This window comes from Panthera onca, chromosome C1 (genome assembly GCF_046562875.1).
Source record: "Panthera onca isolate mPanOnc1 chromosome C1, mPanOnc1 haplotype 2, whole genome shotgun sequence".
Taxonomy (NCBI): domain Eukaryota; kingdom Metazoa; phylum Chordata; class Mammalia; order Carnivora; family Felidae; genus Panthera; species Panthera onca.
The window spans coordinates 95,250,497-95,277,544 of record NC_138346.1 but is presented as its reverse complement, the minus strand read 5'-3'; the positions used below and the strand labels follow the sequence as shown (position 1 = coordinate 95,277,544).

At 39.4% G+C, this 27,048-nt stretch overlaps 1 protein-coding gene across 2 annotated transcripts in view; it reads right to left on the bottom strand.

Moving 5' to 3' along the window:
* Positions 1–27,048, bottom strand: part of MAP3K19 (mitogen-activated protein kinase kinase kinase 19) — a 60,860-nt gene that overhangs the window by 27,797 nt on the left and 6,015 nt on the right. For both annotated transcript variants that reach the window (XM_060625973.3, XM_078451351.2), the window contains exons 2-6: positions 26,663–26,858; positions 14,491–14,679; positions 11,883–12,037; positions 9,599–9,714; positions 7,445–7,560 (exon numbers count right to left, since the gene is read on the bottom strand). In XM_060625973.3, the coding sequence (XP_060481956.3) occupies positions 7,445–7,560; positions 9,599–9,714; positions 11,883–12,037; positions 14,491–14,679; positions 26,663–26,836 (750 nt within the window). In that variant the 5' untranslated portion in view covers positions 26,837–26,858. The remainder of the gene's footprint in view (positions 1–7,444; positions 7,561–9,598; positions 9,715–11,882; positions 12,038–14,490; positions 14,680–26,662; positions 26,859–27,048) is intronic.

The window sequence follows — 27,048 nt, the reverse complement described above, 5'->3', positions numbered from 1 at the left end:
GGCACCTGGGTGGCTCAATATGTTAAGCGTCTGACTTCGGCTCAGGTCATGATCTCACAGTTCATGAGTTTGAGCCCTGCGTCAGGCTCTGTGCTGACGGCTCAGAGCCTGGAGCCTGTTTCTGATTCTGTGTATCCCTCTCTCTCAGCCCCTCCCTTGCTCATGCTCTGTCTCTCTCTCTCTCTCTCTCAAAAATAAATAAACATTAAAAAATTTTTAAAAAAATTTAGGTATTCAACTGTAATAACTTTATAGTCCTACCTTTTACATAGCAGCAGTAAAACTTTTTAAAACTTTTTTTTTTCTAAGTAGGCTCCATGCCTAGTGTGGAGCCCAAAGTGAGATGTGAACCCATGACTGAGATGAAGATCAAGAGTCTGATGCCACTTTTTAAGCCACCCAGGTGCCCCTTTTAAGAGCATTTTATTAGGTTCCTGGGTGGCTCAGTCAGTTGAATGTCTGACTCTTGATTTTGGCTTAGGTCATGATCCCAGGGTTGTGGGATAAAGCCTAGCATTGGGCTCTGCACTGAACATGGAGCCTGCTTAAGATTCTCTCTCCCAATATCTCTCTCTCTCTCTCTCTCTCTCTCTCTCTCTCTCTCTCTCTCTCCCCCTCTGCCCCTCTTCCCCACTTGCACTCTCTCTCTCTTAAAAAAAATTTTTTTTTGTAATAAAGCATTTTCTATCTCCTGGCAAAGGAGGTACCCTGTCTCAGACCATCCTGGTTGTCAGTGGCAAAAAAGAGATGGGGGCTGGTTCACCCTAATACTAATACTAGACTGTTGTGAATTTCACTGCTTGCTCTTTTCTGCATTTCAAAAATTCTGTCACTGTGTGGCAAATTTCTTCTCCTTTCCATGCAATTACAATGGTTGGGGGAGGTGTTCTCTTTTTAGACTATATAGAAATACAAAAAAGCATTTTTAAAATGCACTAGAGTGGTGCCTGGGTGGCTCAGTCGGTTGGGCGTCCAAGATCAAGCCCTGTGTCTGGCTCTGTGCTGACAGCATGGAGCCTGCTTGGGATTCTCTCTCTCCCTCTGTCTCTGTCTCTCTCCCAATAGTGCTCGCTCTCTCTCTCTCAAAATAAATAAATAAAAATTTTTAAATGCAGTAGGAAAAATCTGTCATCTTACAAATAAAAAAGCAAACACGATTAACATAGAAATAATATTTCATCTTTTTCCTAAGTATTTAAAAATACAGTTGCATCACATCTTATTTTGTCCAGCCTTTTCACTTAAGGCAAGTACAAATTACATAGCAATTTACTAAGTAAACATCATTTTAATGTAATTATAAATTCTTTCTCTCAACAAGTATCTATCAGAGGGTCACAACAATGTTTAGTAAACCCCATGAGTCTTACAATATAAGCCCCATAATGCTTATTAGTCAGTTTTTAATTCTTCATTATTACACATAGTGCTGTGGACACCCATGCAATTAATACCCAAATTTTTATTATTTCTTTAGAGTAGGTTTCTAGATATTGAATTATTGATCCAGAGAGTATGAACATTTTTAAGTTGTTTTACACATACTACTTTAAAAGTAAAGTTTCCACTTAATGCTTACACTCTACCAGCAGTTCATGAAGGTGTTTCACTACATCTTCTCCCCGATTTATCAATTATCATCACTTTTTATTTTTAGTACTGTAATTTATGAAGTGGTCATCTTGTTGTTTGAATGTGCACATTGTGATCAGTAGAAAAGTTTGGAGACAGTTTCACATGTTTATTGATCACTGAATTTTTCCTTTTAATAGATATAGTCTTGTTCAGATCCTTAGTCTGGGAACACTCTTACGAGACCTCAAAATATATTCCTACCATTTCATATAATTACAGTGATTCAATTAAATTTTTATGATAAACTTTGGCAAATAGCAGCCTTCATGTGGCAGTGTTAATATATAACTGGGGGGTGTCTGGGTGGCTCAGTCAGTTAAGTGTCTGATTTTGGCTCAGGTTGTGATTTCACGGCTCATGAGTTCGAGCCCCGCATTGGGCTCTGTGCTGACAGCTGACAGTCTGGAGCCTCCCTCAGATTCTGCATCTCCCACTTTCTCTGCCCCTCACCCACTTGTGCTCTATCTCTCTCAAAAATAAATAAACATTAAAAAATACACACACAAAAAAAAAAATTAAAAAAAATACACACACACACACACACACACACAACTGGCTCTCACGTCAGGTGTCTATGTTGATTAATGAGCTGTGATCAGTCTCAACTGCTCAGTTCATTTATTAGTTGGTCCTTTAGGAAAGTTGAAAGACGCAGAGTGTGGGCACACCTACCAACAAAAATCCATTTTGATGACTAGCATCTACACATGTAGGGTCAGACACTCCTCTATGCAACTTATATATATTAAATAATTTAATCCTCACACCAACTGAAGGTAGGAGTTATTGTTTTCTTTTTACACATGAGGCCCAGAGAGGCTAGCCAGTGGCAAAGTCAGGATATACACCCAAACTCTGAAGTCTGGTTCCAGAGCTCTTAACCCCTCTGCTTTCTTGCAACCATGGAAAGTTCAAAACAAAGAATCTCAAAAAGAATCAGAAAGAAAAGAATCAATAACGGTAAGCAAAATTTAGAGAAAGGATACTGAAACCTAATTTATAAGTTTTGCATGGGAAAAAATAAAAGGTATGTGATACCTGCTAGTATCTGACAAAAATTTCTTCCATAGAATAAACTGAAAAACCGTAAACATCACACAAACCCAAAAGGATGTAGGGAATAATATATGTTTTGAAGGCTTATCACGGAAACGAAGACTCTAAAACAGAAACAGCTCTGGATTCTCTAATTTATTTTAGAATGCTAAATAGGAAAGACTTTAAGATGTACTTGGGTGCCACAAGGACAACTGAAATAATGACACTCAGTCATGAGTGAAGAAGAGAAAATATTAGAATAGCACATCCCCAGTATAAATGGATTTCATAAGCCACTGACAATGATGCAGGAGGTGACAATAGACTAGAAAAAGTATAGCATTCTAATCAGCAAACAACAGAATCTCAAACATACAGAAAAGAGGCATAGAAATCATACATAATTAAATTTGGAAGGAAGAGTCTCTTTACATGAAAGGAGACTCAATTCCAAGTACTGTGATTGGGAGAGGCTGTAAAGTCTCTCAGAGGCACTCCTACAATCAAGGCAGCTGCTTATATTTGTAAACTATGAAAACCTATTGCAGACCACCAAAAAGAAAAGCAAGCTTTCATTTAAAGAAAAGAAGTGAAGGATGACCTTGGGTTTTACAATTTAAACCTTAGAGAAAGCACTAGAGATGAAAAGACAAGTTCAATAGTCAGAGTCTATTTCTCCCTCAGAAATGAGTTCAAAGTTATTTCAACCATAATAACAAAAATATAGAGTGAGGTTCAACAAAAGTTTTTAAATTGTATGAAAAAAATGTACTAATATAAAGGGATGTTTAGTCCTTTTACAAAAGAGAATTACTTAAATATGCCACAAAAAATGAAAAGCAAATGTGTTTTTGTTTAGCAATTTCTAATGCATAACAGTCACTTAAAAAAATTTTTTTTAACATTTATTCACCTTTGAGAGACAGAGAGAGACAGAGTGTGAGCAGGGGAGGGACAGAGAAGGAGACACAAATCGGAAGCAGGCTCCAGGTTCTGAGCTGTCAGCACAGAGCCCAACGTGGGGTTCGAACCCATGAACTGTGAGATCATGACCTAAGCTGAAGTCGGACGCTTAACCGACTGAGCCACCCAGGCACCCCAGTCACTTTTTTTTTTAGTTTATTTGTTTATTTTGAGAGAGAGAGAGAGAGAGACAGAGGGAGAGAAAGAGAGAGAGAGAAAGAATATGAGTAGGGGAGAGGCAGAGAGAGAGGAAGAGAGAAAGAATTCCAAGCAGGCTCTGTGTGTCAGCAAAGAGCCAGACTTGGGGCTCGATTTCAAGTACTGTGAGATCATGACCTGAGCCAAAACCAAGAGTCAGACACTTAATGGACTGAGCCACCCAGGAGTCACATGATGGTCACTTTAAAGACTGATCTCTAGGTATTTTATTTCAATTACTATGTAATATTAGTAACCAAAAACAACACAGCCTTTACGGTTGTGACAAAATCTGCTGCGTAGCAGGGTTTCTCAGCCTCACCACCTATGACATTTGGGGATGGATAATTCGTCATTGTGGGGCTGTCCTGTGCCCTCTAGGATGTTTAGCAGCATCCCTGACCTCTACCCACTAGATGCCAGTAGCACCTCCACCCAGCTGTAACACCAAAAATGTCTCCAAATGTTGCCAAATGTCCCCTGGGGACTCTCTGTTGAGAACCAGTGTAATAAAGCAACTGTGGTTTGGTTTTTGGTTTTAGCCTGTTTAAAAAAGTTGTAAAAGAAAAATATTCAAACAGTATGAAATATGCTATTGTTTAATATTAAAAAATAGTAATAGTAGTATTAAAAATAAACATTTCCATTCTACCCCATCCCATCTCATGCCCAAGAGGAGTCTTTTTTTTTTTTTAATTTTTTAAATGTTTATTTATTTTTGAGAGAAAGAGAGAGACAGAGAATGAGCAGGGGAAGGGCAGGGAGAGGGAGACATAGATTCCGAAGCAGGCTCCAGGCTCTGAATCCTCAGCACAGGGTTCAACACAGGGCTCGAACTCATGAACTGTGAGATCACGACCTGAGCAGAAACCAAGAGTTGGACGCCCAACCAACTGAGCCACCCAGGTGCCCCAGAAAGAGAATCTTGAGCAGGCTCCATGCCCAGCACAGAGCTCAGATGTGGGGCTCAATCTCACAACCCTGAGATCATGACCTAAGCCAAAATCAAGAGCACGATGCTTGACGCTTAATCAATTGAGCCTCCCAGGTGCCCCACCATTACTTTCAATTTAAGTGTAGCATACTTTCAGAAAGTGCATAGATTCACGAATGTTTATAAACTGAACATAATTGTGAAACCAGGACCCAGACCAAGTAAAAGAATTCTTACACATGATGTAAGAATTAAGACCCATAAAAAATAGATAAATTGGTTTTCATCAAAATGAAAAGCTTTGGGGGGTGCCTAGGTGGCTCAGTCAGTTGAGCATTCTGCTCTTGATTTCAGCTCAGGTCATGATCTCACAGTTCGTGAGATCAAGGCCAGTGCTGGGCACTGTGCTATCAGCATGGAGCCTGCGTGGGATTCTCTCTCTCCTCTCTCTGCCTCTCTTTTGCATGTGCTCTATCTAACTAACTAACGAACCAACTAACTAAATAAGAAAAACTTCTATTCAATGAAAGACCTGTTACAACGGTGAAAATAACAAGCCAGTTCTTCTATTGACTAGTAGAAAATATTTGCAAATGACATATCCAGAATATATAAGGGATTCTTTAAACCCAACAGTAAGAAAACAAACAATCCAATCAGAAAATAGGTTAAGAATTTGAACAATTCATGCTGATGGGGAATAAACCCATAGAAAAATGATGTTCAACATCAGTCATTAGGGAAATGGAAATTAAAACCACAATGAGATACCACCATACTTCTACTAAAATGGTTAAAATAAAAAATACTGACACTGACAAATGATGGCCAGGATACAGAGATACTGGATCTCTCTTCATTGCTGATGGGAATATAAAATGATAGAGCCACTCTGGTAAACTGTTTGGCAGTTTTTAAAAGGGTTAAACATACATTTGCCATATGATCCAGTATTTGGATTCCTGGACATGTATCCTAGAGAAACGAAAACGTATGTTTATATAGAAATCTGTACACAATTGCTCATAGTAGCTTTGTATATACTAGCCCAGAACTGGAAACAACCCTAAATGTCTCTCAACAGGTGAATAGTTAAGTAAACTGTAAACACCTGTGCCATAGAATACTCCTTAGCAATGCAAAGAAACTTGATACAACTTGGATCTATCTCAAAAGCATTATGCTGAGTAGAAAAACCAGTCTCAAAAGTTTATACATATGAGAATTCCTTTTATATGACAGTCTCAAAATGACAAAATTATGGAGATGGGTAACAGATCAGTGGTTGCCAGGCGTTAAGGATGGAGGAGGGTGTGGCTATTAAGAGGGCAGTAGGAAGGGATTCCCTTGGGGTGACAGAACAACTTTGTATCTTGACTGTGGTGATTCAAGGGATAAACGTCAAAGAACAGTACACTCAGACACATGCGCAAACAGAAAAAACAATGCATGCAAATACTAGTGAAATCCCAGCAAGGTCTGTAGCTTAGTTAATTATAATGTGTCAGTGTCAATTTCCCAGTTTTGACAACCTGCTAGAGTTACGATAATAGTTCCCTTTTGGGGAAGCTGGTGAAGGTTACACAGGACTTCTATGTACTATTTTTATAGGTTCCTGTGAATCTGTAATTATTTCAAAATAAAAAAGGTTTTTTTAATTAAATTTTTGGTTTTTTTTTTTCTTTGTTGTTTTGGGATGATTTTTGGAAGGAGAAAAGGGCTCAAAAATATTTACCATCTCCAAAAGTCCTCATTATTTATTATATTATAGTCCACACCTCATTAACTTTGTAAAATAAATAATTTGTGGCCATATTGTTTTCTTACCAACAAAATATAGAGCAGCAATACTTTTACCTGTCTGGGCTGTGTTAATTTTTGTAAAAATTCAAAAGGTACAAATGAATACACAGCACAAAGTCATCTCCAATTCTCTCCCTATAGGCAACAATTGTTACCATGTTACCAGTTTGTTGTATATCTTGGGTATTGGTCCACAGTTTTCTATGGATTACACTGTTACTAGTAATGTTACTGTACTGTGAGGGACTTCATGTGGTGGGGAGCCGGGGGTGACCAGGGCCAAGAGGAGGCACCTTCTTTGTGGTACCCTGTGATGGATTTGACATGATCAGATGAGTGATCTTCTCCTTTTCCACATGAACACACATAAACACAAGCTGCATTTTATTATTTAGTATCGGTTCAACTGCAACAATATCCTGTGGTATTAGATACATACACACAAAACGCAGGAGACTCTGAGCTGACTAGCTAATTACAGCTCTGAGATTAAACTTGTGGAGCACTGCCTTATTAATTTTGCTTTTAATTACCTTATGATTACATTTAGAAATAAATTATGATATATGATTGCTGTAAAATATTCAAGCAACACACATGAGGTAGTAGATGGAGTAGGTTATCCATTTTTTGTTAGTTTCTTTTTTTATATAAGTTTATATATTTATTTTGAGAGAGAAAGTGAGCAGGGAAAGGGCAGAGAGAGAGAGGAAGAGAGAGAGGGAATCCCAAGCAGGCTCCTCACTGTCAGTGCAGAGCCCAACACAGGGCTCAAACTCGCATGACCTGAGCCGAAACCAAAAGTCCAACACTTAAGAGATTGAGCCACCCAGGTGCCCTTTGTTGTTAGTTTCTTTAAAGAGAACATCTTACCTCACTGCTGCTGATACTCTGCAAGATTATATTTTGGTTTGTAGTAACTGTCATCCTATCAGTTGGAGAAGAGTTAGTATCATGACAAATATCAAGCAATGATTCAGCATGTCTTTCTGCCAAAAGAAATAGAATAATGTGTTTTGATAAGACTTATCTCCATCAATTTCATCAGAAGATCTAGCTCTGTGTTCTAAGACTGGTTCCATTCTGTCAAAGATTTTCCTAAAATAGTGGTCTGGGATCCTGATGAAGCTTTAGGCAATACTTTTCACAGGGAAGGATGTGAGTGAGGATAACAAGAGTCCACAGAATGGATGTGTTTTTGTTTTTGTTTTTAAGTTGGGCAAAGCTGCCAAGTGAAACCCCTAACAATGGGCTGGAAATTACATTTGCTCTATAGTTACCAAAGACATGGCACATTTTCTGTGTAGCAGAAGTCACATTAAATTGGCAGAGTTCTGAGCACCCATGAACTCCCAGTTAGTTCCCAAGGGACAGTGCTCTCTTATATCATCCCCCTCCTGCTATCGTGACTTCTTCAAAATAAGCATGGGCTCTTCGATGAAAACGTCTTTCTCTTCCAATGGCTTTTCCATTTATTTTGTAACTGATACAAAATTGCACAAGATTATCTCTACTCAGATCGTCCATTTCTTCACCATATTTCCTCTCTGCAATCTATTTCCTGCCTCTATCTCATCACTGAAACTTCTCACTTCCTTGCCACATCTGCTTTGTAATCTCTTTTCCAATTTGACATTGTTTCCCTCTCCTTGCTTCTTGTAACTTTCTCCCAATCCCCTCCTCTCTCTCTCAGCGCCCTGAGTCCCTGTGTACATACCACCCTCTAACTGTGGGTACACCTCCTTGGCTTGACCCCTTGCAGTTCTCCCACCATCCTCAATCCGCCAGGGATCTTACCTACTTCCAGGTCCTCACAGTCTCCTTTTTGTAGTGAACTCCCAAACTAACATACCAACCCACCCCTTCCCACAGGCCTGTCCAACAGAAAATCGCTACTTGCAAGTCCCAAGGTTCCGTCCAAATGCAATGCTTTAGAACCCATTGCCTTCTATATCCTCACCAAACCAGAGTGGTCTTCTATTTTATTGATTGCATTTCCATCTCCCCACTTCCCAGGGCTGAAACTTGGGAATCATATTTAACTCAACTCTCTCAACTTTTGTCTCTCTCAGCTTTACATCACTAAGTTATGTGAATTCTCCTTTCACAATAGCTCTTAGGCTCACCACACTCAGCACCTGTCAGGCACCCTCCCACACCAAGCCCAGGACTCTTCCTGGTTCCTGTCACCACACACAGGCACTTCTATAATTTCTTAATAGAGCTCCCTGCCATGAGTCTCTTCCTTTGAGTCCATTCTTCACAATAACAACAGCTTAAATTTCCTAAAACATGGTTTTCATCATTCCCTGGCTTAAAATTCTTTAGTGACTCTGTTTTATTGGGGGAAAAAAACCCTTCATTTAATGAGTATTCAATGGACCCAGTTTCTTTATGTATTTAATTTCTAGTCTCTTATTTGCCCTATGATAAGTGAGGCTCATTTACAGCATGATGCCTCTGCTCCACAAAATTAAATCCCACTGTTTTTCAAGGACCAGATTGAATCTTACCGCTTTCATGAAACCTTCCTGGGAACAGCCTTGTTCCCTGCCTAGAAGTTTTGAATAAAAACCAATCAGACCATAAAGTCAAGCAGCTTTCACAAGGTCACATATTGCTCAGTGGTACTTTCTTTCTTTCACTTTTCTCTGTGGCTGTTTCTGTCTTTGTTTTCCACCTATATCAAACCTTCTCTCTTGTTCTCTTCCTTCCAAATCTTACCCAGCATTTAAGGAACATAGTAAGTCCCTTCTCCTCTTTCAAGCTCACAACAAGCACTTTCTCTACTGACTTATGTGATGTGTCCCTTACCCTATTGAACACTTTCAGGAGTTTGGACGATGTTTTAGATTTCTTTACAACCCTTAAGGGTACCTAGCCTTGGACCTTCTATATAGTCACCGATTAATAAATAGTTGTTGGCTTGATTTCTTTAAATGAATCCATCAAACACATGTAGAAGAAAGAGTTCTAATAAGGCTTTTATAGTTGGGGAGCTTTTGAAAGTGGAATAGAAGTATTTACCTGGTTTTGGCATAGAGTTCATTAGAATGTCCAATAATTGCTGTTTCCTAAAACTATGTATTTGCGACACATAATGTATTGCTGATTTTCCACTAAAATCACAGAGTTTAGGATCTCTAGGAAGAATAGAATTAACATAAAAATTATTTAGTTAAATCTATTGAAAAAATATGAGAAGAAAAACATTGACATCAAATAAACAAAAGTAATCATGTGCTCTGGGGCTAACAAGAATGATTTTAAAGTGTATGAGATAGAAAGTGATAATTTTTCAAGATTTTAAATTAAAGGAATATTCTGTATATCTTATTCCCACTCCATCCTAAAAGTATTCCAATATTTGCAGAAAATGTCAAACTTTGGACAAAACTTTTCATAATTCTTTAATGACGAGTAAATCAAGTAAGGATCAAAACATCTTGATAAGCTGTTGTCTTATTACAAATAGCTGACTTGCTTAGTTTTTTCTTTCCAATGAGTTAAGCTTGCTTTCTTGATAGTTTTTTTTTTTTTTTCTAATGCTAGCAGCTAGCCTTTTTGCCAGTCAAAACTGTAGAATAGAATAGAATCTCTCTTGAAAAGTAAGCTGGGGGCACCTGGGTGGCTTAGTCATTAAGAGTCCAACTTCGGCTCAGGTCATGATCTCGCAGTTCACGGGTTTGAGCCCCGCATTGGGCTCTGTGCTGACAGCTCAGGGCCTGGAGCCTGCTTCAGATTCTGTGTCTCCCTCTCTCTCTGCCCCTCCCCTACTCATGCTCTCTCTCTCTTTCTCTCTCTCTCAAAAATAAATTAAAACATTTTTAAAAATGTAAAAAAAAGAAAGAAAGAAAGAAAGAAAACTAAGCTTATATGCTTATTTCACAGGCTCTTGGTTGAGTGGAGCGAACTTGTCATAAAGTCCCTCTGCATGACCTCTTCATCTTTCTTCGCCTTGCCCTGTGATTGTTAAGCCTGACCAGCTAATCTCAGGGCTCCTTGCAATAGCACAAATATCCTCTCCATGTTGCACTGAATCTGAGGATTAGATAGATAACAGCTCAGAGAGATTCAAAGGGCCAATAGTAAGAGCCCTATTGGCAGATTATGGTGTGGGAAATAATGATTACACTTTCTGCACTGGTCACATTCTGGGACACAGAACATGTTGAGCATGGTCTCCAACCTAACAGCTTTGAATTTGAATCTTTTTATTGCTATAGGACTGGGAAATGTTTTATCCTCTGAAAAAATAACCCCTTATGAGCTTTTCTCCATCAAAGGTCATGATTCAAAAGAAGTAGGATAGGACCAAGAATCAGGGGACTGCCTCTGCCTTGATAAGTGGCCTTAAGCAAGTCACTTAACTCCTTGGGACTTCAGTTTGCTCATTTGCCTTGATTAGTGTTTCTCAATGCGGCACTTTTTGATTTCCTATATTCTGGACCCCACTCTAGGCCTACTGAACACCATCTCTGGGGTGCTGTCCAGTACTCTCCATGTTAAACAATCTCTTTAGTTGTTTCTTAACACTAAAGTCTAAAGTAGCTTCAAACTTCCATCTTTATCCTATTATAGTAACTGGTCCTTTTACAATAGCTCGTGTTCTTGACTATGCTTTTGTTCTTGAAGCTCCCTTCTACTTTTCTTTCCAAAACAAAATTCATATGAAATTCTGAGAAAGAGCTGCCCATCTGTTCTTATTGGATGATATCTAGGTAACAGCATTAGGACACTGAAATTCTAACATGAAAAACTGCTTATTAACCTACTGATTTTTTTAAAAAGTCAATTGTTTACTTCCCCTTCCCCTAAAAGAACATGCTGGCATACAGTAATTTTTAGATAATTAGAAATCAGTATTATAAATTGCTTTTGATAATTGACAATGCTTTCTGAAATAATTAGTAACATGTTGGGGGTAAGAAGCTACATACTCAAGGATTATCTGACATTCTAAAAAAAAAAAAAAAAAAAGAAGAATTATTTGACATTCTTCATAAGTACCAAAAGAGTATTTACACAAATAAAACAAATAGTCAATATCATAAAAATAATAGATAGCAACATCTAACATTTGCACATTACTTTGCAACTGCTGAAGTCCCTTTTATGAACATGAATTTGCATTCGATATATAAAATTTTTTTAAGATTTTACTATGAAGCAATTTCTATACCCAATGTGGGGCTTGAACTTAACAACCCTGAGGTCCAGAATTGCGTGTCTCTAAGTTTACAAGTGACTTCTGACAATAACAATGACATAGACTCTCTTCCACTGGTGCCAACTGACCACTCATACTCACGCATGATGCCTGAGGAGCTCAGACAGAACCTCCACAGGTCTGTAGACTGTTAACATATCAAGACTCTCAAACAGATCCACATCCCTCACAGCCAGCATCAGAGGGGTCAAGCCATGTTGGTTTGGGAAATTTATATCCAGGAACTCTTCAGAGGCCTTTGAAAACATGAAGCTTTATTTTTATTATGTTTTTACTATTTATACTAATCTTTGCATTTTCCTTGCTTAGCCAAATTCTCATTTTAACTTCAATACATTCTTTTTCTGTTGTTGTTTTAAGTTTATTTATTTTTGAGGTGGGGGAAGGGGAGAGAGAGCAAAAGACAGAATCCCAAGCAGGCTCCATGCTGTCATCACAGAGCCTGATATGGGGCTCTGGCTCACAAAGCATGAGATCATGACCTGAGCCAAGATCCAGACTCAGATGCTTAACTGACTGAGCCATCCAGGCACCCCAGCTTCAACACATTCTTTCTCAATATCTATATTGATGAGGAGCTGATGAATTGAAAGAACACAGGCCTGAGAGACAGACCCGGGTTTGAATTTTACCTCCTTAAGCTGATTATTTAACCTCCCTGATAGGACTATATCAAGGGCACTTGATAAGATCACCCTGTTAAAATAAAGGATATCCAGCTAACCAATAATTTTCACTGGCGACACAGTAATACTAAAAAATTTATTTGGTATTTATCTGAAGTTCAAATTTAACCACGTGTCCTGTATGTTTGTTTGTAAAATCCAGCAGTCCTACTCACTGACCTTCAGAGTCCTCAGCTCTAGAGTAGGAATAACAATGTCTTCTTTGTGGGGTTGTTTTGATGATTGGTGATAGAATATGAAAAGCACTGAGCAGTGTTTGACACATGCTCAATAAACATTTCTGGAATGAATGAATGAGTTACAAAAATAAGGCAGGTATGTGTGTGTGTGTGTGTGTGTGTGTGTGTGTGTGTGTGTATGTATACACACACACACACACATATATATACACATATAGTCAAACGCAGGTGGATATACAGATGATATTCGTTGTTTTAATGAAAGCAAAATTTAATTTGGATAATTCAGAACTGAAAAACCACTGTAAGGCCAAATTATCCAAACTGTTTATTTTATTTACCAAAATAATTTGCTACTTTCCATCTCTATTTCACTTTATGCCATGTCAGTATAGTCTTGTGTTTCTACCTCAGTTTCTCTAGGGACAAACTAGAGATAATGATATTACCTCAGAGGGGTGCTATGGGAATTAATTAATTTTTTTTCAGTCTCTGAAAAGAAGTCACCTCTTATATCACTGTTTATTATTAGCTAGCACCAACACGAAAGGTTTGAACTGAGAGTAGTCTTGCAATAGCACATTAATTCAGCACCTGCTTATTAAACTTTGGATTCAGGTACAGACACCAGTTTCTTAAAATGTGGCTGCTAATCTTTATGGGTGAAAATGTGGTTATGAAAACAGATACTGGATTATAACAACCGTTATGAATACCATTAAAATAAAATTTATTGTCTTTCAAAAAATTTCTTAAAAATTTTTTTTTCAATGTTCATTTATTTTTGAGAGACAGAGACAGAGTGTGAGGGGCAGAGACAGAAGGAGATATAGAATCTGAAGCAGGCTCCAGGCTCTGAGCTGTCAGCACAGAGCCCAATGCAGGGCTCAAACTCACGAGCCATGAGATCATGACCTGAGTTGAAGTCAGACGCTTAACTGAGCCACCCAGGCACTCCTAAAAAATTTCTAAGCTTTAGTCATGGTTTACGACAATTTTAGACTATTGTTTAGTACAACAAAAGTATTTAAGGAGTTCTTTGGATTTTGTTGTAGATCCCCTTGAACTCTAGGTGACCAGAATATTGTTCACTTTTTCTTTATCTGTTTGTGTCTTGCCCATAAGGGAATGGAAGAAACTGTTTCCTAGCAGCAATTGATTTTCTTTCAGTTGGAAGGTCATGTGATCTGACAGTATCTCTGAAGGTAAATACCAAGAATAGACAGTTGCTGGTCACCAACAATTAGAGTCCTTGGTTATGCATATGGTTTTGTAAGTTACTTCAGGAAAGAGTATCTATGGGTAGAAAATCTAAATAAGAAAATCAATAACTTGGGAAGAAAGTATTTTAAAAACATATCCTTTTAACTCCTTTAGTTACAACTAAATATTATGCAAAGCATAAGCTCTCTGATTCCCTTTTCAGGCTAAAGATAATAAGTGCAGCTGGTCCAAAGGGATCTAAACAGCAATTGTACAATAGGCAATGATGTCAAGGGAACTCCTCTGAGCAAGTTGACAGCAGTTCTCTGGGGGGCATCCTGGGAGCATATTATTTCCCATGGGTGCTATGTGACTTCTTCTAGCATCCAGCTGGAGGAAGGTAGAAATAGCCTGCTGCTGTGTTCTTTTATTATCCTGTTCTCCACCCCAATGCCCTATTTGATCCTGTTTCTTTCTATTTTCTGCCTGAAACTTTCTAGGACTGCATTTGAAAAGAACTCATTTTTATTTAAAATGAGTCATGTGTAGTCTATGCCTTTCATATCACTCACCCACCCACCTACCTACACAAAGGCAGAAGCAAACATCAATATAACTGACCAGCAAGTGTTGAAGTTGTTCAAGATCACCTTGCCATGAAGTTTGTAGAAGTTGCATTTGGGGAGCCTGGATTCCATTGATAGCCAAGAGTTGTCTTTGGACGTGGCAATTAGCCACATGAACTGCAGTTTGATTGCTGTAATTACAAAGGGTGATATCTGCTCCCTTTTCCAGAAGAAATTCAACAACCTGCAACAGCACAACATTCTTATGTAGCATCTTTGAGTGCAAAGAGTAACTTCAGGGCTATGCAGAAAACTTAGACATGACTTTGATTCATGATACAGAAAAATAGAATAAGAGGAGCATAAAAATGAAGAATTGATTTTGATGCAGCTAACTGCTATTTGCCTTTTTTTTTTAAAGATTTTATTTTTAAATAACCTGTATAACCAACGTGGGGCTCAATCTTTACAACCTTGAGATCAGGAGTCACATTCTTTACCAGCTAAGACAGCCAGGTAACCTTTGGGGATACTATCTTTGTCTTAAAACTAGACGTCTGTGAGTATTTTATGTTAAACCCACATAAAGCATCAAAGTCCTACTAGTATCACCTACAATTTGGAATATAAAACCCCTAAGTTTAGACATAGATCCTTGAATGTTGCAAGTATTTCCACAAGTATTTCTAGGGAGCAAATAAATGCTATTCAAAATATTGAATGCATAATTTATTCAACAAATAGGATTGAGTGATTAGCATTGGTCAAGAACTGTCCTTGGTGCTGAGACTTCAACAATGAAGAAGGCAGGGACCAGCCTTGAAGGCATTTACGAACTAGTGAGGAAAAAAGACAGATAAAAAGACAATTGCAACAGTGTGTTAATGCATTGATAGGGTAAATATAGAAGGCTGAGGGTGGGGGCGCCTGGGTGGCTCGGGTCGGTTAAGCATCCGACTTCGACTCAGGTCATGATCTCACGGTCCGTGAGTTCGAGCCCTGCGTCAGGCTCTGTGCTGACCGCTCAGAGCCTGGAGCCTGTTTCAGATTCTGTGTCTCCCTCTCTCTCTGCCCCTCCCCTGTTCATGCTCTGTCTCTCTCTGTCTCAAAAATAAATAAACGTTAAAATTAAAAAAAAATAAAGAAGGCTGAGGGTGTACTTAGAAGAAGTGTATTAAGCTGTCTTGGGACAGTTTAAGTCCAAGAAGACTTCTTGGAGAAAATTATGTCTAAGCTGAGAACCAAGGGATCAGAGATGCAGTTAACCAGGCAAAGACTGGGGGAAAGATTGCTTCAAGCAAAGGATATAGGATAAACAAAGTACTGTGGATGCTATGGACTGAATTATTTCTCCTCAACATTCATATGTTGAAGCCTTAACCTCCAATGTGACTGTATTTGGAGAGGGGGCCTCTGGGAAGTAATTAAGGTTAAATGAGATTGTAAAGATGGGGCCCTGATCTGATAGGAATAGTGTCACACAAGAGAACTTGTTCTCTCTCTCTCTCTGCCAAGTGAGGACACAGAGAGAAGGTAGCCTTCTATAAGTCAGCAAAAAAGTTCTCACTAGAAACCAAATTGTCCAGAATCTTGATATTGGACTTCCCAGTTACCAGAACTATGAAAAAAATAATTTCTATTGTGGAACCTTAGTGGCTCAGTCAGTTAAGCATCCAACTCTTGATCTCCCTCCAGGTTGTGAGTTCAAGCCCCATGTTGGGCTCCATGCCAGGTATGAAGCCTACTTAAAAAAAAAAAAAAAAAAAAACCACCTAATTTCCATTGTTTAAGCTACTCAGCTATGGTATGTTTGCTATGGAAAGCCCAAGATGACTAATACAGAGGGCAAAAGAACAAATAACATTTAAAGCTCTGGAAGGAATTAGGCATAGCTGGAGCTCAGGATGGGGGAAGGAGGGTAAGGAAATGTGATGGAGAGGTCAAGAGTAGCTAAATCCTAAAAGGCTTTACCAACTCCATTTAGGAATATAGTTGTATCTCCAGTGAAAGATTTTAAACAGAGGGATGACATGATGAGATCAGCATTTCAAAAAAATTACTGTGGAGGGGCGCCTGGGTGGCACAGTCAGTTGAGCAACAGACTCCAGCTCAGATCATGATCTTGCGGTTTGTGAGTTTGAGCCCCGCGTCGGGCTCTCTGCTGACAGCTCGGAGCCTGGAGCCTGCCTCGGATTCTGTGTCTCCCTCTCTCTCTGTCCCTCCCCTGCTCATGCTCTGTTTCAGAAATAAATAAACATTAAAAAAAATTACTGTGGAGAAGGGTAGAAGTTGGGAGACCAATGAGATTGCTATAGTAGCTTCATGGAGAAAAAATGGCTACTGAATCAGGGAAATAGATTGATTCTACTGAATCAGTCAGTAGAAATGGAGTGACTGAGGGTATAATCCATGAACACTTAGGAGGTAGGGCTAATTAGATGTTGGTGTTGATGGTGAGTCAGAAATCAAGATAACTCTCAGGTGTTTTACTTCAGTCCATTTTTGTCTATCTTTCCTACTGTCACTGCAGACAGGGCTACCATGATCTGTTGCCTGAAACAATGCAATGACCTTCTAATAAGTCTCTCCATTTCCAAATACCTTTGTCTGAAACTCATTACAACGGACAGAATAAAAAAGTTAGATAACTGTAAGTGTTACGAGGATGTGAAGAAATCAGAACACATATACACTGCTGTAAATGGTACAGCCACTTTAAAAAGCATTCTGGGGGTACCTGGGTGGCTCAGTTGGTTAAGTGTCTAACTTTGGTTCAGGTCACGATCTTGCAGTTTGGGGGTTTGAGCCCTGCGTTGGGCTCTGTGCTGAAAGCATGGAGCCTGGAGCCTGCTTCAGATTCTTGTCTCCCTCTCTTTCTCTGCCCCTCACGCTCCCTCTTTCTCTCTCTCGCCCTCTCCCTCTCTCTCTCAAAAATAAGCACTTAAAAAAAATTTTAAAAAGCATTCTGGGATTTCCTCAAATGATTAAACATACAGTTTCCATATGATTCAGTTAAGTCCACTTCTAGGAATTCTAGGAGTGGAATGAAAGAGAAATTAAAATATATGATAACTTTAAAATCTGTATGCAAATGTTTATGGCAGCATTGTTCATAGTAACCAAAACATGGAGACAACCCAAATTTCCATCAATGGACAAATGAATAAATAAAATATAGTATACCCATATAATAGAATATTATTCAGCTATAAAAAGGAATGAAATACTGATGCATGCTGCAACATGAACCTTGAAAACAGTATGCTAAGTAAAAGAAGCAATCACAAAAGATCACATATTATATGATTCTGTTTATATGAAAGTCCAGAATAGGAAAATCTACAGAGACAGAAAGTAGATTAGTAGTTGCTTAAGGGCTATAGCAGGGAAAGGGAGGAAAGATAGAAAGTGATAGCTGAAGGGACAGGGCTTCTTTTTGGGGGGGCAGGGAGGTGTAGAGTTCTTTTTGGGATGATGAAAATGTTTTAAAATTGACTGTGGAGATGATTGCACATTAATGTGATTATATTAAAAACCAATGGATTCCACACTTTAAATGGGTGAATTGTATGATATGTGAATTATATCTCAATAAAGCAGTTTTTAAAAATCCCTCTGCATGCCTTTGTGGCCCTGCAGGATCTGGACCTGGCCTTCCTTTCCAGCCTCATCTTATGCCACTCTTCCTCCTTCCTCTGCAAGTTCTAGTCACATTTTTGCCTTAATATGCAAGCTTCTTCCTAACCAAAAGGGTTATCTCTGTTATTCTCTCTCCCCCAACTGCTCTTCAAATGTCATCATTCATCATTATTTTACTTAGCATAAATGTAACCACCTCAGTGGGGATTTTTCCAGCCACCTTATCAAAAGATGATTCACTCTACTGGTTACTTTAAAGAACTAAGAGTAATTTGTAATTTAACTAAGTGCTTTTTGTTTCCTTATTTGTTGTGTTTCACCTTCAATAGCATGTAAGTCCAACATTGCAGGAGATCTTATCACATGAATAAATGTTTAAGGAATGAGTGAATGAACAATTTAAGATAAATAGATGGTGATGCTATTTAATAAAATGGAAAGCACTGATGCTGGCACTCCTCAGAAGAATTAGATTTGGGGATAAAGACAAAGAAGACAATGAGGACACACTGTGTTTGAGGTCTTTGACATGACATGTAAATGGAGATATATGGTTGGAAGCTCAATATACCATATATATACTCACACAGATCTAGATCTAGATCTAGAACATATATGTATATGTCTGTGTATACAGTGTGTATATACTATACACACACACAGGAATTCAGGTGAGAGATGTGGGCTGAAGTACAGAACTAAGAGCTATCCCCACAATATTAGGCAACACCAATATTTAATGGATGAAAAAAAAAAAGAATCCATAATGAGACTAGAGAGATACTGCCTGGGAGGTGAGGTGAAAATACAGGAAGAAGCTAATGGAAGAAAGCATTTCATGAAAAATGGGTGTTTAAAGTCGCTAAGATCTGATAGGTAACAAAGGACATTATAGGGCATGTTGGCAAGAGCAGTTTCAGTGGAGTAGTAGGGAACAATGCCAGACTGCAGTAGTCTTAAGAGGTGAGAAAGTGGAGGCAGTGAGAATCAACCAAAGGAGCACTCTTTATAGGGGCTGTTGAAAGAGAATTCTCCAGGGGCACCTGTGTGGCTCAGTAGATTAAGTGTCTGATTCTAGACTTCAGCTCAGGTCATGATCTCTCAGTTTGTGAGATACAGCCCCATGTCTGCCTCTGTGCTGACAGTGTGGAGCCTGCTTGGGATTCATTCTCTCTCCCCCTCTCTCTCTCAAAATAAATAAATAAACATTAAAAAAAGAAATGGGGTGCCTGGGTGGCTCAGTCGGTTAAGCGTCCGACTTGGGCTCAGGTCATGATCTCACAGTTTGTGGGTTTAAGCCCCACATGGGGCTCTGTGCTGACAGCTCAGAGCCTGGAGCCTGCTTCGAATTCTGTGTCTCCCTCGCTCTCTGCCCCTCCCCTTCTCCCGCTCTCTCTCTCTCTCTCTCTCAAAAATAAATAAACATTAAAAAAAGAGAGAGAAAAAGAAAAACAATTCTCCAGAAACTCTGGGAACTTGTGTTTTTGTAGGTCTTGTGAAGAGAGGCACTGACTGCCTTTGCTCTAGACCATATTTTAAAAGTTTTTTTTAATTTTTTATTTATTTCTGAGAGAGTAAGCGGGGGAGGGTTAGAGAAAGCGGGAGACAGAGGATCTGAAGCAGGCTCTGTGCTAAGAGTGGAGAGCCTGATGCAGGGCTTGAACTCACGAACCATGAGATCATGACCTGAGCCAAAGTCGGACATCCAACTGACTGAGCCACCCAGGTGCCCCTAGACTATGTTTTCAAAGATGTTTGTATAGTGAGTGACTTTGCAAGGTAGAGATAATGTCTCTTCCTGGAGCATTGGGAAAACATGCTTACTTTCCTAGGTTTCCTAAGCTCAGGTTTCCTCTCTTATAATTCAACCCATTGTATGTGCAGGTATCACCTCTTCATACTGCCCTGTAGAAACTGGGGCTCAGAGAACTGAAGCAAATGCTGATACTACTATCATTACTATTGTGAATAGTAAACTGTCATTTTTCTGACTCAGGAGTCTCATGTCTTCTGCCAGACTCTGGAACTGTGGTAGGCTAACTTAATAGGTAGCAAGTAAGGAAAAATCTCAGATACTTCACAGTTCCTAATTTTTGCAAAAAAATGAGGTGATTCTGAAAGAGATAGGAATGACAGAAGAAGAACGAGGGCTTCGTGGGGGGTAATTAATGAGATTTAAAGAAAGTTCATGGGAAGTGGTAGCAAATACATTGACCAAATTGTATGGTTGATTAGGTAATAAATGATCCTCCATTTTATTGACTATTAATGCCTGTTTAAGGAATTGGGAGGCAGTTAAAGGCTAAGTGCCAAGAAATAAGTTCAAAAACAACTGCTTCCTGGTTTTTGATGATTTTTCTACAGGTGTTATCTTCCTCACCCATCTGGCAGTCAGCCTCACGACCATGCCACTATAACAAATAATACTAAGATTTGTCCTGGGTAGGCAGAAGGTTCTACTTCCTTTTAGACAACAGTTACAGAGATACGTATCTTTTCTGGGCTGGAAAGAAGGAAAATTCATGACTGATACAGGCAAAAACCAGGCAAACTTGGAACTTTGGCTCATACATTTGGGATATGGGTAGTGAGATGCATTATGCTTGTTAAGGAAGAGTGACATTCATTATCTTAACAGCTCAGTCCTTCCTGCTGACAACCTTAGATCTATTTAATGATGATAGTGAGGTCTCAGAATTTTTTGCAGTGGGTTGCAGCCACTGTAAGGGAGCTTTAGACCTCCTGGGGAGATTTCCTTGAGCGGACAAATTCCCATGATAAATCACAGAACTAGTGTTCAGGTTCTTATGCCCTGGATGGGATTATAATACTGTTGAAGATGACCCAATGGTAAGAGAGAAAATGACACAAAGAAATCTAACAAATTTTTTTAAGTAAAGTTCTTTTTCTTTTCTTTTTTTATTTCCTTTTTTTAAAAAAAATTAAGCCTTATTTATTCTTGAAAGAGAGAGAAAGAGAACGAGTGGGGGAGAGGCAGAGAGAGAGGGAGACAGAAAATCTAAAGTGGACTCTGAGCTGACAGCAGCGAGACAGATACAGGGCTCAAACTCATGAAATGAGAGATCATGACCTGAGCCAAAGTCTGATGCTCAATCAACTGAGCCACCCAGGTGCCTCATTAGCAAATTTTTGTAATTAACCCCACTACCCTGGAAAACTCTCCTATTCCTTATGTTAAAACCAGGTAAAAATTTAAAGATGTTATCATGACAAAGGATTATCAAATGATTCAGATTAAGGTAGAATCCTTAAAAAAAAAAAAAAAAAAAGGCCCTACTATGAAAACCCAGCCTGAGTCAACCAAAGGGTGCAAACCCTAAAGCTCCAGTAAGAAAGTAATGTGCCTATGGCCACTGAGTCAAGGGATCCCTGAGGCTGAAATCGATGGTGTCAGTAACAACGACCTTGCCACCTGATAGAGTGCTTTGTATGGACCAAAAACATTGTAAGTTCATTTTGTTGAACAAGAAGAAGCCTCAATGCTTCTGGAAACCAAAAATAAATATGCGTTGCTTATTGGTCTGGAGCCATTCTCTTTCACCATGTTCCTAATCCCTCCCTCCCCCTGTACCTCAACCTCAACTGCTTTAAAGATAAAGATCATTATAAGTGGGGCCAAGGATACACAGTCTTCAAAGGGGCCTGAAGGCTATAGCCACTGACATGACTAGGTTGATGAACAGTGGGAAAGGAGAGACTCAAACTTTTATGGGTCTCTTAGATACAGATTCCCAAGTCACCATCCTGCCTAGTCCCTTGGGAAAAGTGGGTGCCTGAACTCAGTTAATGGGGTTTGAGCAAAGTTTGCAGTAGGTAAGGAAAGCTAAAATGATTCTGTGGGTGGGGGCCCCTTGGGCCAATTCAGTGGATTATAGCTGTGGCTTCCATCTGAATGTGTAATGGGAATTAATGTGTTATACATGTATACTCCCTAATTCCATTAAGTGTCAAGAGGATTCTTCTGATTGTGATGAGCTGTTATGTAGAGAAGTGCTAGTATCTTCAGAGTTCCTGACCCTTTTCAGTCTATGACAATAATTTTGCCAATTGGGGAGCTTCTGGCAAAGGGAGGCAGCCTCTATCTGGAGGTATTTCTTGGGGATTTGGACTTGTTGCCTCTTTGGCATGTCTACTAGATACATCACTTTTAAAAAGCAGACATTAGGGGTGCCTGACTGGCTCAGCTGGTTAAGCATGCAATGCTTGATCTCAGGTCTATGAGTTTGAGCCCCACACTGGGTGAGGGATTACTTAAAAAAATAAATACATTTTAAAAGGCAGATATTAGCTTGCTAGTGGGTTCTTGTCAAAACTGAATGCCTAATCCAAGGAGATCTTATGGCTCTCAAGTGCAATATTTCCATTTTGGGGGTGAGTCAACTAGAACTCAATGAATAACAAGGTAGGAAAAGCCCAACAAGCCTTGTTTGTCAAGTGGAAATGGTGTATTTAAGAATGCAACCAGTCTGGGCACATTGGCATCTCTGATTTACATGAAAAAAAAATGGTATCTTTCCCTTTGCTGGAAATTTTAACCCCCACACCACCACCTGAAGCAAAACTGCTGGCTTAGGGGTACTTTCCTTCACAAGGATTTCCCTTGGTGCCTGGGTGTATGTCACTAATGGTTTAGCCAAGATGAAATCTGATGGTGTGCACTGGACTATTGCAGCTGTTTGGCCTCAGTGCCAGCTATGCAGAATTGACAATGGACATGTTGTTCCACTCAATGGGTAGAACTCAAGGCTGTTCTCAAGCTCTGACCAATACTCCCCTTGATGAACCTTGTTATATTTTTATGGATTCTTGGGCTGCTGCTAATGGTCTAGCTCTTGGGTCTACCACTAAGAAAATTCCAGACTGGCAGATTAAAAACACTTCTCTTGGAGCACCTGGGTGGCTCAGTCAGTTAAGTGTCTGATTCTTGATATTGGCTCAGGTCATGATCTTAGGTTGTGGGATCCAACCCTGTAATGGGCTCCACACTGAGCATGGATTCTCCCTCTTCATCTCTGTCTGCCCTTCCCCCAATCTTTCTCACTCTCTCTCAAAACAAATAAATAAACATTTAAACAAAACAAAACAAAACAAGATACTTCTCTTTAGGGACATGACCTATGGAAATAAATTGTCTGGGTCAACTCATATAGAACTCCAATGCAAGGATCCATTCTCTGATGAGACAGACCGGAATAAAACTAGTGAACGATCCTGCACAACCCAGATTGCCTCCATTGCTGCCTGAACCCATCATCTTATTAGACATGGCAACACAGCCATCAATACAGACTGGGCACAAAGTAGAGAACTCTGTTTCAGACACAGGGGTGAAGTTGCAGCCATTGAAATGGGATACACAGTCTTTGTGGTGGTTGAGGGAAAGCAATGACCCTGGTACCTAAAAAGAGAACATCTTCAGTCCCATGAAGTATAGGGAAGGGAGGGACATTGATGACCTTTGCTCTTCAGAACCACCCTGGGAATTTCCCTCATGAAAGAAAATGTCCTGGTGTGTCTCTCCCAAACCATTCAAAGCAACTTAAAAGTAACTGACTACTAGGTCTTCTATCCCTTGCCAAACATCCCTGTTCATGACATGATTGCCAATTTCCTTAGCCTTACCAGGAAGTCTATTACTAACTGCAGCCAACAGCTTTGCCTCTTGCACTTTCCATCTAAAAAACACTTGTCTACACCTCCAGATTTCTTCCCACTACCATCCCTGCAGCCACCACTCCTCATTCTGTAGGGTGCATGAATGCTGCCTGGCTGTTGGCAGGGACAAATAGGACTGATAATTCTCCTAAATCAAGAGCCAGACTCCATTATTCAGATTGAATTGGGAATCCTAAGATCTACCAGCCAGTTGAGAGATCACAGGGAGACATTGTCAACCTGTGCCCCTTGACTAATGTAGGTCCCACTCAGAGGGGCCCAACAATTATAAGCACACCTTTTTGTCCCCAAGGGATACCCCAGGATTATATTTTTTGTAGAGAAACCTGGCATTAACTTACATGCCTCCTGAAAACATGATGACTTACGCTTTAGGGGTGGTCATAAGAGACCTTCAAATCTTTTAAGTAAATACCATCAGTAGATGATGTAGCCTCAGATGACTTCAGAGCTCTCCCCAAAATGATGCTGCCAGGTTACTTGAGGGAGCTTCCCAGAGGGGTGGCTGACTTGTCATTTATGTGCCACTGTGGACAATTATCGCTAAGACAGATGTCCAATTAGAAAAAGTAGAACAAAATTTGTTCCTGCCTTTACCTAAACTTATCAATGATACCACCTCACCTCTGCAGGACATTCAGGTCATCAGTCAAGACAATGGCCAGGGTTGTTATGAATGATAAAATTGCCCTAGTCTTCCTCCTTGTGGGCCAAGATGAAGTCTGTGCAATGGCTAATACAGACTTTTATACTTGGGTTGATGACTTGGACCAAGTGAGAAGATCAACAGAGAAACTTAAGGAGAAAACCATCTGGTTTATGGGATTTGTTCAGCTGGTGGTGTTCAGGACCATGGATTGCATGGTTGATGCTAATCTACAGTATGGCCTCATTCTGCTCCTTGGAGTTCTATTGATAGCAGTTTTAACTGAATGTTGTATGAGACAAATTAATGGATTTGGTTCCAGCCTCTGTTGATCAGATTAGTCAGAGTGGTATGCTCATGGGAAAATTCACCAGAAGCCAAGACAATGTATAAATGAAGGGTAGATATTTTCAGGAGACAAGTCTCCCTTGGTCTCACATTTCTACAAGTCTTATGAGCAGAGGCATTGACTGCCTTTGTCCCAGGGTCTCTTTTCAAGCTGTATAGTGAACAGCCTTGGAAGATCTCTCCCTCTCAAGCAAGGAGTAGCTTACTACTCCTTACTATAGGAGATTTGTGTTCCCTAAAGTTAGAGTTCCTCCCCTGCAATCCAACCTACTGTTTGAGCAGAGGTCATCTGGTCCTCTTCCTACCATCCTGTGGGAATCAGGACCAAGGTAAATGATACAAAACTGATAATACTCTGCCTAATGTTATTGTTATGAGTAATAAACTGCCCTTTGTCTCTGAACCAGTTTTGTTCCTTATGCCAAGGGTCTAAGAAATTGGAGCAGGCTAACCTGTTAGCTTGTAAGTATGGTAAAATCTTACATCTTTCATAGTTCTTGACATAGATCTGCAGATGAAGAGGTCTGAGAGAGGAAAGGATGTGATTAGAGGACGATGTGGGATCAGTGTTTGTTTATATGTCATCAAAAAGGAGATATCTAAGCACGTTAAGTTCTAATGGAAAGTAGCATCATTGTCAGTAATAACATAAATATGGACAGCACACATGTGTCCATCAAAGTAGGAGAGACAGATAAGTTGTGGCATAAATAGAATACTAGATATCAGTAAAAGTGAAAACCCATAACTACATGTCTCAAAATGGGTGAATCTCAAAAACCAATAATGATCCACATATGAGTGAAAACATATGGTATCTGTCTTTCTCTGCTTGGTTTATTTCACTTAGCATAATACCCTCCAGTTCCATCCACGTTGCTGCAAATGGCAAGATTTTATTCTTTCTCATTGCCAAGTAGTATTTCAGTGTATATACAAACCACATCTTAACAGAAGACCATGGGGGAATGGAAGGGGAAAAAAAAAGTTACAGACAGGGAGGGAGGCAAACCATAAGAGACTCTTAAAGACCGAGAACAAACTAAGAGTAGATGGGGGGGTCGGGGAGAGGGGAAAGTAGGTGATGCGCAGGGAGAAGGGCACTTGTTGGGATGAGCACTGGGTGTTGTATGGAAACCAATTTGACAATAAATTACATTTTAAGAAAAGAACAAATAATGAAGAGAAGGAGCAAGTTACAGAGGAACACACGTAGTATAAGTTTGTTTTTATAAAGTTCAAAAACAGGAAAAAGTACATTATGCATTATTTAGGAATATAAGCAGAGATGGCAAAACCAAGGAAATGATTACCCTAAAATTCAGGATAACGATTATGAAGGGTGGGGGACACAATTCAAGAGGAGCACATAAAGGGCTTTTGAGGCAAGGCAACGTTCTAATTTTTGGCTTGGATGGTAGGTACCTGGGTGCTACTGTCATTTGTGTTTAAGTTGTATATATGTATATATATTAGCATAGATGCTACGTTGTATATATATATAAGTTGTGTACATATATATTTGCATACATATATATATATTAGCATATACGCTACATTTTATAATTTGTTTAAAAAGTGTTAATAGGAAGGAGCCAGAAGAGAAAAAAAGCTAAGAATACAGTGAAGAGAGAGGCTAATTGAGATGGCCAGGCAGGGTTGAGGGTTCACACGCATTTAGACTCTCAAGACATTACAGAGGCATCAGCCTGCTGTGTTGAGTGAAATGTGTCTTATTCATCCTAGTGTCCTCATTCTAAGCCCTTTCCTATCCCCCTTGAAGCCTGTCTTCAGGCATTCTTTCATGGAGGTAAGTGATTATGCTATTCACAAACATCTCATTCTTGGAATCTTTAGCTTAGAAGATTACCCATGGGCCCAGGACATCACATGGTACCTCTGTTAGATTTTCTTCTGCTGCAGTAATGAGAGGTGTATTTCCAGTCGTTGGATGCTGAAAGTTAAGGTTTCCAAGGATGGAATGGACTTTACTAATATAGTCACAGATGAGTTCCACATCACCCCTTGAAACTACTTCCAGGAAATCATGAATCAGTTTATTTTTATTCATCTTGCTAAGTCCATAAATTTGCCTGGCAAAGAAGAGAAACAATTAAATGAGAGTCAACAAAGCATGGGTGGTTCAAATGTAACATAGTCTATCTTTAGTGTCACCTCTTTCCCTCTTTTATGTATAAAATATTGTAACAGTTTTAAAGACAATTTTGAAAAAGAGGAAAACTCAATAATCCCACCAGCCTTGGTTTTTTGCATACGTTTTAA